Source organism: Copadichromis virginalis, linkage group LG7 (assembly GCF_057382275.1).
Source record: "Copadichromis virginalis isolate Kocher_CV1m ecotype Utaka linkage group LG7, C_Virginalis_male_GT1.1, whole genome shotgun sequence".
In the NCBI taxonomy this organism is placed as follows: Eukaryota; Metazoa; Chordata; class Actinopteri; order Cichliformes; family Cichlidae; genus Copadichromis; species Copadichromis virginalis.
In genome coordinates, this window is record NC_140624.1 from 43,548,498 (window position 1) to 43,564,361 (window position 15,864).

At 40.0% G+C, this 15,864-nt stretch overlaps 1 protein-coding gene across 1 annotated transcript; it reads right to left on the reverse strand.

Moving 5' to 3' along the window:
- Positions 1–233: 233 nt before the first annotated feature.
- LOC146705728 (plasminogen receptor (KT)-like) lies at positions 234–11,033 on the reverse strand. The gene is made up of 5 exons (XM_085463521.1): positions 9,533–11,033; positions 8,772–8,868; positions 5,750–5,880; positions 5,524–5,633; positions 234–4,631 (listed from the first exon to the last, which is right to left on the reverse strand). The coding sequence occupies exons 1-5, from the start codon at positions 9,652–9,654 to the stop codon at positions 4,504–4,506; spliced, it is 588 nt and encodes a 195-aa protein (XP_085319647.1). The 5' UTR covers positions 9,655–11,033; the 3' UTR covers positions 234–4,503.
- Between the last annotated feature and the right edge of the window lie 4,831 nt (positions 11,034–15,864).

The following is a 15,864-nucleotide window of genomic DNA, read 5'->3' on the forward strand; positions in this document are numbered from 1 at the left end:
TGCCCCATTCATCCCTATGCTCTCCTGTTTTCTCCTAACTGGCATGTCTGACCCGTGGGAGTGCAGACACCACACAGAGAAAGCCTCAGACTTTAAAGCTGGAAACATTTTCAGTGACGTCACAGAACAACGCACCTGCAGTCCACACAGTAGGTGACGTATCATTTAGTTAATCTTATGATTGCCGATCAGGTATGCTTTTAGACTTGTGCTATGTTTGAAATGATAAATGTTACAAGGTCAACAGTAATAAAATAGCTGGCTCCTTTTTTTTTTTTAAATGAAGGTGATACATGCGTGCAGCTTCATGCATACAGAGATGCTGTCTGACTAACAGGATATGTGTGAAAAATGTGTGAAAAGGAGATTAAAAATTGTGAGACTGCGACGAGAATTTTTGGTCAATGCTGCCACCTACTGGACCCTAAATGGCATGAATACCTCCAAATCACTTTCCTAAAACACCTGATGTCCTCCTGATCAAACGTTCTGCGTAATTAAGCCTAAAGTAAGAGAATTTAATGTTCACTTGAATGTATATTTATTATGATGAGACAGATTTTGAAGGATTTGTTTTTAAATTTATGATTAAAAAGGAGGTCCAATATTCTAAAACTGCCTGAATTATGTACAGGCTTAATGCAATGACTAAGCACACCTGTGGCTTCTGTGGTTTGGATAAAACTGGGGGCTGCCAAAGTGAACTAATGAATTTAGTATTTTGATGAAATTTTAAAATAAAATGAAATGATGTTTCTCACCTTACGGAGCAATCAGACTCCTGCGTGGACTGACAACCAACTCAAACCACCAGCAAACAATTAGCTATGGCTTGGACTGAACCAAATGATGGGTGAGCACTCAGATGCTCTAATTAGTGCTGTCAAATCCAGAAAAGTGGAAAATAGGTGCATGCTGCAGGTGGGGAAAGAAAGCTTAATTGACAAAACTATTATTGCTACCAAGAATTTCATCATGGTGTTCTGAGACTCTTTGACTAGGTCTTAGGTCTGAGATCCTGGATTCAGCAGGGTCTGCTGCATCTCGATTTGAATTTTCCCATAGCTGATGTCTTTGAATCACAGAAGGCTGCTGCTGTATATGTTCAGGGTGAAGAATTTCACACACTTGGTTTAAACCGCTATTCTGATTATGCTGTCCTCTGCAGCTGCTGAAGCGGGGTTCAGGTATATGCTGATCTGGCAATGGTACCTCATGTTCCGCGTGTAAAATTTGGTTACCACAGCGAACTTCAGGTGCCTCGCATACAATTTGGTCAGCAGTGGGTGAACGTTGGTCATCAAATCCCAACGTTTTTCTCATAATTTTGTGAGCATAAGTGCCCACAGTGCAAATCGCTCCCCAAACGGAGTTTGACATGTTTACAGATGACGAGTTCTCTATTGCTTTCCTTAATTCTTGCAGTATTGTACGATTGAAAGACGTGATTTATTTATATTTGCTAACTACAAGCGCAAGATTAATGAAAACTATTTTCTAGGTGCGGCCGTCCTAAAGGTAAACTGTGTTAAAGCACCTCTATTTAAGGACTCATGTGGCAGAGATGGTGACGTCAACCGTCACGGGAGACTGTGACGTGCGGTCGACCGTCACGTCACAGTCTCCCCTTTGAGAAGATCAAAGAATAGCTCCGTGTCATTTCGCGCATGCTCAGATCATGCGTATTGAAATGAACGGGATATTTATTTATTCATTTTAAATACCTTGCTATATAACAAAGCGCGCACTCAAAGGACGAGGAGAGTTCAAAATAGGGCTGTTCGATATAACGACACATATGGATGACGATATGAAAAAGTCTATCGCTTCATATTACGGCAATATTTTTTTCATGGTTTTTATGGCTGTATCCCAATTCAGGGTCTGCAGCCTTAAAGTACGCAGCCTCAATGGTCCTCAAGGGCCGTGTACTCAAAGACCGCTAAGGCCGGAAGTGCGAGGCTTGTGAAATGGGACGGTCTAGCCTCCGTCGCGCTGCCCAGGTTGCCTAGCAACCATGATAGCTGGAAACGTGTGGTTGACAGAAATTAAGGAGAACATATTTTGTTCGTTTGTTTCTACATGAGCTTTGTGTGATTTAATAAGTATCTGAGGCTGAGACCACAGGACTGTAAAACATGATTGTTGCATGCTTGCATATTTCTGAAAACATCTTAGTGGTGTGGCAGCCATGGGTTGAGCCAGCCCTGCAAACCCTGTGGATGGACGATGCAGTGGACAGTGGGAGGAAGCATCCTAAAGCTCTCTTTGCAGACCAGCCTGTGTGATTCTCCACTCGCCGACCAGAAAAGACAAACGGCGGGTCTCAGTTGCAGCACTACATCATGCAGGTAGCTGTTCAGGAGACACTTGTGCAGCAAGCCTGGCTCAGACACAGGTTCCTGAAAGCTCCCCGTCTGCACCTGTGCCTTCAACTGTTTCGGCTTGTCCTGCTTGTGCCGCCTCCTCTCCTTCTTCTTGGTAGACATCAAGTGTTGCCACACAGATATTATGTGGAGGATGCAGCAGGCCCCCACAACTTTGGGAGGAAACAGAGGCCGACCCTCAAGGGCTCACAAGAAGATGGAGTGCCAGCGTGTTTTGAGGATGCACAAAGTAGGATCTTTAATATTTCTGGCCTTTGCTGAGCTCTGGCTCTGCTAGTTTCACTGTTTCTCTGTTGGGGAATCCTCTCACACTCAAACTGTGAAATATGCTCCACTCCAGTCCACTGAATGGCTGTGGAAAATATGAAAGAGGACATAACTTTACACATTAACTTCTAACAATTTAAGCCCAAAGAGTCATCCTGAGAAATGTCATTTAATATGCAGCATTTCATTATCACGTTAAAAAACAAACAAACCCCACATACTGCTTAAGTTGCTGCTCTTTGAGATTAAAAGATCTCATTACATTAACAGAAACACTGACATCCCTGCTCTACAGCTTTGCATTCAGGGGGTGTCCTTGTCACAAAGATCAATTCAGACACTGAAATCTTTTCAATTTTCTTTTTTTATTAATTTAAAATTTTTTCCAGATGTCAAACACAAAGTATAGATATCAGCACCTTGGAATCTACTGTGATGGCTTAAAAAAGTTGGAGGTCCAACAGCTTTGTATTGAAGCTCCCTCACACCTACAATTAAAATTTTAGTGTTGAAAATAATACATTTTATCTGTCAATACAAATGTCTGAGAATCTTTACCAATAATGCACCATTACATTTTGATCACTTCAGCTGTTGGTTATCGGCAACTGCAAAAGTTACCAGCCTGGCAGAGGGCATTTCATCAAAACAAAGCTTCTTAGAAAGTAACACGTCTATGACCTGGATAGAAAAGAACCACAGACTGAATACAAAGGATGGATTGTAGCCACTGAAATGAGAAAGAAAGGGCAAGCCTTTGCTGTTCCAGGACAGCAGGAGCTGAATGTAAAGGAGAAAAAGTGGAGGGTTTGGATGCTACGTCCATCTTTTGCATACAGTCTATCATCTAAACAGAGAGGCAAGTGACCTGCAACAGTCATCAGTGTTTCAGGAGCTTTTTAAAGGCGACGTATTACACATAAGAGCCAGATAAAATGAGCTGTTATGAAGAGTGTTTAAGAGAATTTCTGCTCTGCACTGGTCTAATTGCAGCTTTGACCAAAGTCAACAATCATTGTCTTACCACTTTGTTCAATCATCATCATTACATTCATGAACCAGGCTTATAGCAGCTGGTATTCTTGTTCATCTAAATACAACAAAACCCCCCAGAGAGATAACATAAACTGATTAATATTACTATCAATTTCCCTTCAAGTCCATCATACATAATCAAAGCAAACCCTAGAAAATAACAACCTAAAGAAAACACTGATGATATAACTGCAATTGTGCAATATTTAGAGACAAGTTATCTGCTGTGGTCACACAATGCTCTTATAACACTGTAATAAAACTTAACTCATGGATCAACATGTGGCATACACCAATCAGGCATAACATTATGACCACTAGCAAAGTGAGTAACACTGATTCAGACTATTCAACACGGAGGCCACACCTGGCATCTTGGTGCCAGATATCATGTGATGGGTCAGGGCCGCTTTGGCAGCAAAAGGGCGACCAACACAGTGTTAGTTAGGTAGTCATAATGTAATGCCCAATTGGTGTATCTGAAAGACTGAAATGAGACAGAATAAGGAGCCTTTCGTTCAATAAAGGTCAACCTGACAGAGAGAAATAGCAGAGCCTTAAAATTTTCCATGATAGAGGACGTTTGTTCTATAAATTATTACATTATTTCTCCAAGAAGGAGCTGAGGCCGCTTTTACCTTAATGCTACATAAAGTATAGTTGTGTATCGTTTAGGGAGTGGGTATGTTTTGGACAGCTAAACCTGAGGTTTCTTTGTGAGCCACTTCCCCGTCTTTGTGGTTTGTTGAAAACGAAATGTACAGTGGCTGCAGCTCCTCTCTGGAACCACGCTGTTAGACAATAACTAATTACATTATTTCTCCAAGAAGGCGCTGAGGCTGCTTTTAGCACGGCGGGCCTTCTCTATGCTCTCAAAGGTTGGAGTCCCTTGAGGTAACTGTAGACGGTCATTTTCAGTCTCCATGATATTCTCAGCTTCCCCTAAAGACATCATGAAAAACACATTTAATGGGTATAATTAGTGACTGCAATCTTTTTTAAAAATGTCATTAATGAATAACTAAACACAATATTTGTTAAACATTTAGATGCATTATTTGGTAAACAGTAAGGTCCATTTGGACAGAGACTTTTTCTTTTTTAGCATTTTGGTTCTGTTCATTACCACAATTAATTTTAAATATAACAACTTTAAATATAATTAACTCAGATCCAGTTGAACTGCCGACTGTCAGCCTTAATTCAGTGGGTTGAACAAAAAGATTGCACAAAAATGTGAGAACTAAAATGCAATCCCATCATTTCAGGACATCAAAAGTAACTGGACAAATAAAATAAAATGTATTCATTTGAATCGTGCTAATGCAAGCGCCACACCTCAAATCAACTCCAGGGCTTCTATCTGCTTAATTGATAATGACATAACAAAGGAAGTGCCCACACCTGCCCATGAAATAGCCTTTCAGTCAAATGTCCAATTACTTTTTGTCCCTTTAAAAAGCGGGGGGCACACGTTAAGGGGCCGGAACTCCAAAACCTTCATCCGATTTGAATGTGGATTTTCTCATATGAAAGCTGGGCGTCTACACATTATATAGATGCCCATCATAGCGGAAAGTGGAAATTGTTTTGGTAAACAGACACTATTCACGTATTTAAATATATATATGGACCTAACTGTATATTAGAGCCTGTGTTTTCTGGATATAGTGAGTCTGTGTTCTGCTGTTCAAAGTAAAATAATCCTCGAAAACCAAAGCAAAGAATCACTATATAATGCTTGATAAGGATTTATTTACCCGTCTGTGCACCCTCTTTTTAATGTTAAACAGGTTTCCTTAAGATGATGATGCCTGTAAGTGTGTAGCTTTACCTCTCATACGATTAATAAGCGTTCCATAGGCGCTGTCCATCTGGTAGGCAAATATGAAACTGAGAGGTATGATGGGAGCCAGCATGCCTGGGTTCTTTCTTTTAATAGCTCTAAAGAAAAATGATGATAAACAGAAGACAATATTTAACTGCAAAGATAAAAGCACAACACAGAGATGAGTCTGTGTGTGTTTGTGTCAGATCTTTGTGAGGTGTTAGAATCTCACCCTGCAGTTAGTCCCACTGTGGCCACCGCAAAGAAACTGCCAAAGTATTTCAGAAACTCTCTGGACCAGGCGATCTGCATCGCCATCTGCCGCTCTCTCATCTGGTTCTGCATCAGAATCTGGCGCTCCATCTGGGCACATGCACGCGCGCACACAGACACACAAAAATAAATTAAGAAGAAATGATGAAATAAAATTTTCCCTGCTTGGTAAGATTTCATTTTCAGTTATAATCAATTTCAGTCAATTACTGTTGATCAGAGCTGTAATAATCATCTGATTCATCAGTTAATTGTTTTATGAGAGTACAGACAGTTTAAAGAGATCTCCATAAGCACCAAAGGCTTAGTACTTTTTAAAAAAAAGCCCCTAAAAACTTGTAGGAAGTGTACATTACGTGAACAGAGATGTGATTAGTTGGGAGCACAGACTGAACTTCTATGTATGCTTGAGAAGTTTCTTTGGAATTTTTTTTAAGTCATGAAACTAAACCCTGGAATCCACTGCTGTAAACATGCCAACTACAAACACTACGCTCTAGGGAAGGAGGAAGTGACAAACTTTTCATCTCCACAATCTGGGTGTTTCGTACTCCTGACATCGACTCTTGGCTGTACACTCTTTAGGTTCAATGGAAATTACAGGAATGACTTCTGTAATTGACAGTGTTTGTTCTTTTAAAGCCAGCATCCGCTGAAACAAACTAGTGAGTAGTCTGAGCACACTTAAGGGTGTCCCCCTTTAACGGCCCATGTTGTGAATGAGTGAAGAATGCAATTATGAAAAGAAAGCATTTCCCGCTCCTCCACACCATGTGTATGAGCTGCAGGAACGGGAAATGGGGTGACACGTTCGCTGAAAGGTCAGCTTTCATGACGGCTTCATCTGGGTCACAAAAAAGGAAGTAAATGGAAGATAGAGGATGTTAAATTTGAATAAACTATCCTGAAACTCACTCCAGCATCTAAGTACATAGATGCTGCAGGGTCTCCATCTTATAAAAATGAAGCAGTTCAATATGCCCATATACACAAATACGTAACATAAGTAAAGATCACTGCACATCTTTGCTCAGCCACCAGTTTCACATTATTAGTTAGTTTGTCTCCAAAGCGCTCAACCTGAAATGGCCCTCTGATGTACTCATTCCTAATCATGTCCTTCATGGTCACTCCAAACAAAAAAATCTTAACATCTTCAACTCTGTCACCTCCAGTTTTCCAAACCACACATCATAGCATCTTAAAAACCTTTCCTTTCAGTCTGCAACTATCCATCACAAATTACCGCTGACACTCGTCTCCACCCACTGTTACTTTGGATGGTTGGATGCTATTTAAACTCATCCACTTTCACTGCCTCTGCTCCTTCAATATTCTGCCCATCTCCCTCTCATTTTTGTGCTGATGCCAAATGACTCATGAGTGTTTATAATAATGAACACTTATAACAACAATAATAATGATAATGTGTCATCTACATTAAAGACTTCAGGGTCTTTGTATAACATTCTTTACCATTTTCTGTTTCTACAGGCTGTTTGTATGGGATAGCTACGAACCCATAAGTGATAAATTAGCCCTATTAGTGTAGATGTGCAATTCAAAACTAGACAAACATATCTGCTGGTGGGAATATCAAAAGGAAAAGATTTGGTTTTGGCAAGCTCAGACAAGCAGCAGACTGTGACTCTGGGACAGGACTGGAAAAAGCAGAAATGAACCAACGCAGTCTGAGGGTGACATTTGTGAAGGGTGCAAGTATGAACACAAAGCGGGACACTAACTTGAAAACAGATGCACACAAATCATCATGATCTACACATTGGAAGAAGGAAAAGAAACAGATGTAACATGTGAGAAAGAAAAGCAGAGCAAATACATGCGGAAAATATGTGCAGCAGGTATTCCTGATGAATACAAAATATTTCATGTTAGGGTTTTTTTGTGGATTAAGGTTTTTTTTTTTTTTGCATGTTTGCAAACTTTGACTTTTGGGCACTCTGTATGCTCTCATGCTTTTAAAAATGATTTGTCCAAAATTGGATATGGAGTAATGTTCCTAAATGCACTAGTAAATCCACAAAGAAAGGACTCAAGGACCTGAGGTGCCTAACCAATGCTAAGATTTCAATTCTATTGAAATATTGCCAGGGGATTGAAAATAGGCATTTAAAAAAGCATCTTACAGTTACAGTAATTTGGAAAGATTTCAGAAAGCTTTGACCCTCTTTGACTCCATCTTTCCAAAGAAAGTTCCTCCTGCTTAAGACAGCAATATGAACATCTGAGCCCAGTGGCGTATTTCCACAGAAGAATTTCTTTTTGTGACTAAAAATTGAGGAAGAGTGAGGTTAAAGCTGAGTGTATGCTCACCCCAGTCCAGAAGCCATAGCATGATCTTCACCAGGGTAACAAACTTTTTTTCTACCTGTGCAAGTTTCCTCTTTAAGTAGAATCACAGTGGTACCTGCTGTGAAATCACTTTGGGCTGGTTTTTGACTTTGGTGTGTAGTAATACTTAAACACTAAAAGAAAGATGGTATGCGTGTCGTCATTAGGACAGGGGTTTGTGTCAGTGTGTGGGACAAAGGAAGTAACGCACAGTGATCACACTACTCAGACAATGAGCAGTGTAGTTAATTACCTCCTCCAGAGAGTAGTGGGAAAGTAGTGGGTCTAAATGGATTTGGTTGTAGTCATAGAGATTAAAAATGTTTGCAGACCTACAGTTGCTGTGGATGTCTTCTGTACTCATGGAGCTGATACAAAAATAATGCAAATAAACAAGTGCACAATTTAAACTTAGTCCGACATCATTTCAGCATCTGCAACTAGTACAATTTCAAAGTATGAAGGTAAAACCTTTTGGTGGGAAGGTTTGGGGCAATTTTATGTGTTAAAAAATAATTAAAAATCTGCTTTTTTTTTTTTTTGCTTTTTCACTTTCACCATCTTTCACTAGTGAAAGATGTCACAGCAGAGGTCAGAGGTGATGTGCGAGTGGGTGCACTTTCACTCACCTGCAGCCGTGCATTCGTTAGCATGAATTCTTGTTGCTTTTTTAAATTGTCATCCATGGATTTGGACAGCAGGACACCCATGGCTGCGTTGGCGTTTCTGTGAATTAAACACGCAGTCATTCAAACGTGCTGCTCTGCTCTCATCACAACAGCAAACAAAATTCCAGAGTCGGGCTTAGAAAAGCCACCTGCTTCAAACTGGATTTGTTTCAGCATGTAGTGACCTCTTCAGTCCTTCAGTGTCTCTTCACTTCAGCTTTAGCTTTAAGCCTCAACTCATTTTAAGCTTTCCCGTTAAGTTAGCGAATAACAACACGACTACTGTCTACACAGAGGAAGTATTTGCAGCCCACCAAAAGGTTTTACCAGAGAAAAAGAGGGGAAAGTGTTTTTTTTTTTTTTTACTTTTACACCAATTCAGGATTTTTAATAATGTCAACTCTAAGAAGCATATTTGTTTACAAAATGGTCACAAATAACAGGAAAAGGCGTTGATTTTTGTCAGATAAGACGATGAATTCGCCTCCTTCAAAAATACTGTAAATGCTTCAGCTAGAACCACAGTTACTGCCAAATGCAATAAATACTGAAGCACTTCCACAGGTAAGTGCTTACGAGCTTTATCTTATGATTGCCTATCAGGTATGCTTTTTGACTTGTGCTATGTTTAAAGTGATAAATGTTACAAGGTCAACAGTAATAAAATAGCTGGCTCCTTTTTTTTGAATGAAGGTGATACATGCGTGCAGATTCATGCATACAGAATGGATGAGGTGCTGCAACTGAGACCCGCCGTTTGTCTTTTCTGGTCGGCGAGTGGAGAATCACACAGGCTGGTCTGCAAAGAGAGCTTTAGGATGCTTCCTCCCACTGTCCACTGCATCGTCCATCCACAGGGTTTGCAGGGCTGGCTCAACCCATGGCTGCCACACCACTAAGATGTTTTCAGAAATATGCAAGCATGCAACAATCATGTTTTACAGTCCTGTGGTCTCAGCCTCAGATGCTTATTAAATCACACAAAGCTCATGTAGAAACAAACAAACGAACAAAATATGTTCTCCTTCATTTCTGTCAACCACACGTTTCCAGCTATCATGGTTGCTAGGCAACCTGGGCAGCGCGACGGAGGCTAGACCGTCCCATTTCACAAGCCTCGCACTTCCGGCCTTAGCGGTCTTTGAGTACACGGCCCTTGAGGACCATTGAGGCTGCGTACTTTAAGGCTGCAGACCCTGAATTGGGATACAGCCATAAAAACCATGAAAAAATATTGCCGTAATATGAAGCGATAGACTTTTTCATATCGTCATCCATATGTGTCGTTATATCGAACAGCCCTATTTTGAACTCTCCTCGTCCTTTGAGTGCGCAGTCGCCTTTGTTATATAGCAAGGTATTTAAAATGAATAAATAAATATCCCGTTCATTTCAATACGCATGATCTGAGCATGCGCGGAATGACACGGAGCTATTCTTTGATCCTTTGATCTTCTCAAAGGGGAGACTGTGACGTGACGGTCGACCGCACGTCACAGTCTCCCGTGACGGTTGACGTCACCATCTCTGCCACATGAGTTTATAAATAGAGGTGCTTTAACACAGTTTACCTTGGTGCGTCTTCGGTAACAGCGACTTGTTTTTGCAAAGCAGGAGTCTTTGACAAAGGTAATACCTTTACATTTAAATAATTCAGGGAACATTTTTTTTCTTTTGACACTTGTCCCTGCAGCAGTTACAAAGTTAGTCAATGGAGAGAATAGCTCAGCGTTTAGAGGCTCTCATAGAGCAAAATAGAATGATTAATGCAAGGATGGACAACATTGAAAGGGAGTTGAGTGTACGAAAGAAAGAGACTGAGAATGTGAGGCGTGAGAAAGCACCACAGAGTGCTTTTACCAACTTCGCAAGTAACGTAGGTCTAGGTCTAGGTCTAGGTCTTGCCATAACGGGCGCTATTTATTACCTGCCCACCTTGATTGGCTAATTATAACATAATAACTATACTGTGCTCTCATTTATGTTCAGTTTTATTTTGCCCTCACCTCCCAACCAGTCATGACAGAAGACTGCCCCACACTGAGCCTGGTTCTGTCACAGGTTTCTTCCTGTTAAAAGGGAGTTTTTCCTGTCCACCGTTGCTCATAGGGAATCACTTGATTGTTGGGGTTGAATCTTTGGATTGAATTTAATTGCCTTAAACTGAAAATCAAAAATTCAAGTGAGGGGTTGACCAGGGCTCGTTAGGTGGGTTGTTTTTTTTATTTGTAATTTGATAATTAAAATAAAGAAATTATATTTAAAAATATATATTAATTGCTCTGTGTGTTTACTTCAATGAAGACGTGTATTTTTTGTGATAGAAAAATATAAATTGTCCAAAATATTTGAGAGTTTTTAAATTAGCACTGCATGAGTTTAACTGTGGCACAGACAGCTGTCAATCCTGGTGAGTGAGAGTTCAACCTCCAAACTGAACCCAGTGTGTTACTCGCAGAATCACAGATTTACTCACATTTACTGATTGTTCTGTAGGATCTTTACAATTTTCAGCCCCTTCAGGTGACTGTTGTCTTCTGACTCCATCTTTAGGGTTTAGTTAGATTAAATATTTAACCAGTTAATTCAAGAATGAAAGACACATTTATCACAAAGGCACTCTTATAATGTAGATTAAATGTGTGTTGACATAACATCTAGATATATGATTAGAAAGAGAGAAATGTTGTAATGACATGAACAAAGTGCAGTATTCCAAGATGGCATCAGAGTTTTAACACCTTTTATACTCATGTTTTTATAATTATGTTAAGTGTAAAAGCTCAAAGATGATGACATAGATGCATCTGTTTCTGTTATTATCACAATAATCACAACATAAATGAATATTGTGACATTTTTTCTGTGCTGTATTAAGGTTACCAGAGTCAGCTGGGGATTCATGAACATCATCAGTGATGTTTCTCCACAGCGGGCTCATCAGTACCTGGTGACAGAAGGTCAATCCAGCTCTGACTTGAGGCTGTTCAAGAATCAGCTCCACTTGATCTGGTTCCACCTCTACCACAGGCAGAGAAACACAGGGTGAGATATTTTTAAGTGACCTGCACGTCTTTTTGTACAGAACAAACAGATGTAGTGAAGCCGTAGCGTTGCTCAACCCGAGAATGATGATATGTGTTTGCGTGTAAACATAATAAGATTTGACCTTGGTGAGTTTTTCTATGACGTCACAGTAAAAGTTTCATTTTTTTTTTTATTGGCTGAGGACCAAAGTTGCTGAGAATTCAAGTAAACATCTTATGATGTGTTTTCCGTCTTCTAGTCTGATAGTAGACATATATTTCACTTAATTTAGTCTAAATTACACTGAGTGCTTTTATTAGTAGGCCATCAGATTTATTGGAAAACATATTTATCACTTCCACCTCTTCTTTAAGTCAAAGAGTTATTTTTATTGATGGCATGAAGTTGGCTTTAAAGTGAGTTGTAAGGTCTCGGGGTTGATATTGTTACAGCATCAACTTGATCACAAACTCACAACCGTTGAACTAAAACACAATGTAAATTCAATGAAATAGAAAGACGGGTGAAACAGAGACATAAAGTCATCGATATAATATGCAAAACATACTGGCCCATGCTTTGAGGCAGAAATAAACACCTTACAGATATTTTTAAGAACATTTGAACTTCTTCTGACTTAAATTTGTCTCTCCAGCTTCAGCTTGCCATGGTCATACCTCAGCATGGGCATGCATCTTCCTCAGGTGCACCAGTGGAACCAACATGCAGTACAATAGTTCCTACATGAGAATTTCCACAATAAATGTCCTAATGACATATAAAATATGCATAGTGCAAAATAGAGCAGGGCGATATGGCCAAAAATATTTATCACGATATATATTTGAAAATTTGCGATAACGATATAACCGACGATATAATTGATGCGAGACAAAATACAACTCCACAACATTACTAGTGCAAAAAGACAACCTTCCATTTATTTTCACTTAAACAAGAAGCTGGTTTTTATGTACATTAAAGCTTTATAAAAATGTAACAGTGCAAATGCAAATTCCTTGCTGAAAGTTTAACCAAAAGGCATTTCCAGTAGAAATGGGCTGACATATCCTGAGCATAACCATGTATAATATCCACTGAAGTTAAAAAGAGGTGCTTTGCAACATTAAACTGCAGTGTGCAGTACACATTTTTCGGACCATAAGGTGCACAGGATTATAAGGCACATTAAGCGAAACAAAGCAGTCAGATAAATCAAACTTTATTAAACTCATTCTTCTTGCTTCCTCCACTTCTGTAACATTGATTCATTAATGTTGAATTCTCTGCAGCTGCTCTATTCCCATGTTGTTGCAGTATATTAATAACTAACCTCGTATTGTGGATGGATTATCTCAGTTGTTCTCCTGACTGAAGTTTGGTCCGTTTACAGCATCCTGCCATGCGATTGCATTTGTCTCTAACCATGAAGAACCTTCACATTAACTTTTATAAGTGGAAAAGTGTTCGTGTTTGTCCTCCAGCTTCACTGCTTATGTTATGCTAACATAGCTGTGTCGCTAGCGATCACGTAGCACATCATTATATACCAGCTAGCCCAACTTCAGTAACCCTACAAACGTCACTGCTGTTTAGTTTCCTGTCTTCATTTATGTTGGAAGTGATAGCAGAGCTGTACGTTTGATTTTTTTTCAGAAATCTCTCAGTCAGAACATGCTATATCATGCTTAGGTAACTAGCGAAACTAGCGAGCTAACTTCCGCTAGCTTCCTGCTAACTTCTAACTCCGTTAAATGTAATAACTTTTGTTTTCATGGATGCCTGGAAGTTAAACTTTATAGTTACACCTGGTAAAGCAGCAATGCTGATCGTTTTATTAAAGATGAAAGAATTTAGACAGTTTTTAACTCTAAGTGATGCTGCAGTGTTGTTTGACATGAAGCATACGGAGCTTAGGACCCAGATTACTCCCAGATTTAAGAGCATCTTAGTCCGACAAATACGACAATAACGATGGCCGCTTGCATGTTCTGCAAAAAAATGTGCTTTGCTGTGTATCTGACGGACAAACACCAAACCAGTTCCACATCACTGAAGTTGCACCATTTTTACAAACCAATTCTGGTTCATCTGTTTCACTCAACGACCGGCCATGTGCGTATGAAAACAAAGGCACTGCGCATGCGCGTTTTACTCCCATTCTATCGCGATATTTCATTTTCCTATCGTTGCCTAACATTATACCGGTATTATCGTGAACGGTATAATATGGCCCAGCCCTAGTGCAAAACAAAATATGTTAACTAAAAGTATGGCAGTAAAACTCCCACCAAATGACAAACCTATTGTGATTTCTGCCTAAACACATTATAGTAGGAACATGCTTACATTTTAGCATTTATTCTGCTTCTAGCAATAGCACAGTTTTGTGTACTGGCCTATCAAGATACGCTGGTTTGACAGTCCTTTTCCCATCCCTATCCAAAATTGAATCACAGAGAAAAAGCTTAACCATTCTAATACTTCCATCTACGCTTGGATATACCTCTGTTACTCTTGCCAGTTTCCACTTTTTCCTTGGAGAATTGTCTTCTTGAAGAATAACAATATCTTTCACCTTTGCACTCCTTTTATCTTTTTGCCAGATCTGTCTCTGTTGAAGAGTGAGAAGATATTCCTTCTTCCACCTTGTCCAGAATTAATTGGCTAAAAACTAAACTTGGCGCCATCTCCTTCTCAAGTACAGGTCCCTGCTCACAAATTTGCCAGGAGCGGGTAGAATAATGCTGGCCTTCATCATGAGAATATGATTTGGTGTACGAGGCTCTAAATTTGGGTCATTTAGGTTCTCTACTACTACTAGGTGCTATTCACAATAACCATAACTTCATAAAGACACGTTCTGAGTGAGGAAGTGTCAAGTCTCTTAGAAGTGTGATCTAGAATAGTCGTTAAAACGCATCTAATAGTCCTAATTTGCCTTCCCCAAAAACCTCTCATGTGGCTTGAAGAGGGGTGCTCAGAACAAACTTACATCTGCATTGTTTCAACTGTTCTTTGTCAAAACCATTCAGTGCATTTAAAAGCTCTCCATCCATTTCTCCTTTTTTTTTCAGGGTCGCGGGGGGCGCTGGAGGCTATCCCAGCTGTCATAGGGCGAGAGGTGGGGTACACCCTGGACAGGTCGCCAGTCTAACACACAGGGATGGACAACCATTCGCACCTACGGGCAATTTAGATTTTTCAATTAACCTATCCCTACAAACTGCATGTCTTTGGACAGTGGGAGGAAGCCGGAGTACCCGGAGATAACCCATGCAAACACGGTTGGAATTGAACTCAGGACCTTCTTGCTGTGAGGCAACAGTGCTAACCACCGTGCCACCATGCTGCCCTCAAAAGCTCTCCCTTAGCACCAAAATAATTTAGTACCTTGGTCGAACCTGATTACATGTCCACAAATAGAAATAAAACAACATGATGCATTCATAAAATGATCAGTTGTAAGGTCATCCAACATTTCATTATGTATTGCTCTAGAACACATACATGTACAAAGAAGACCATTCCTTTTAAGTTCTTTTCTACCCTCTTTTACATAAAAAGGTCCAAAACAGTCAATGCCACAGTAGGAGAATGGGGGTGTTGTTTCCATTCTATCCTCTGGTAAATCTGACCTCCCATGATCTTGACTATGTCTCCTGTACTTTGTGCAGGTTGTGCACTTGTAGATGTGAGAAGCAACTGAATCGCTGCATCCTGTAATGCATACTCTATTGGAGCGCAGCTCAGTGACAGTTATTCCTCTTCCTTGATGCTGCACCTTTTCGTGGTACTGTTTAATAAGTAAACACAACATGACTTGATTTGGGGATAATGGCAGGATGTTTGATATATGGGTGTAGAGTTGCTCTTGTCCTCCCACCCTAAGTACTCCCTGCTCATCAACAAATGGACTTAGGCTGTAGAGCTTGTGTGTCTTATCCTTCAGTTGAATGTCCTTCCCTCGAGTCAAGTCCTTGATTTCTTTGTTCTGTTCTGTTCTTAAATAACTACATTTTCCGTA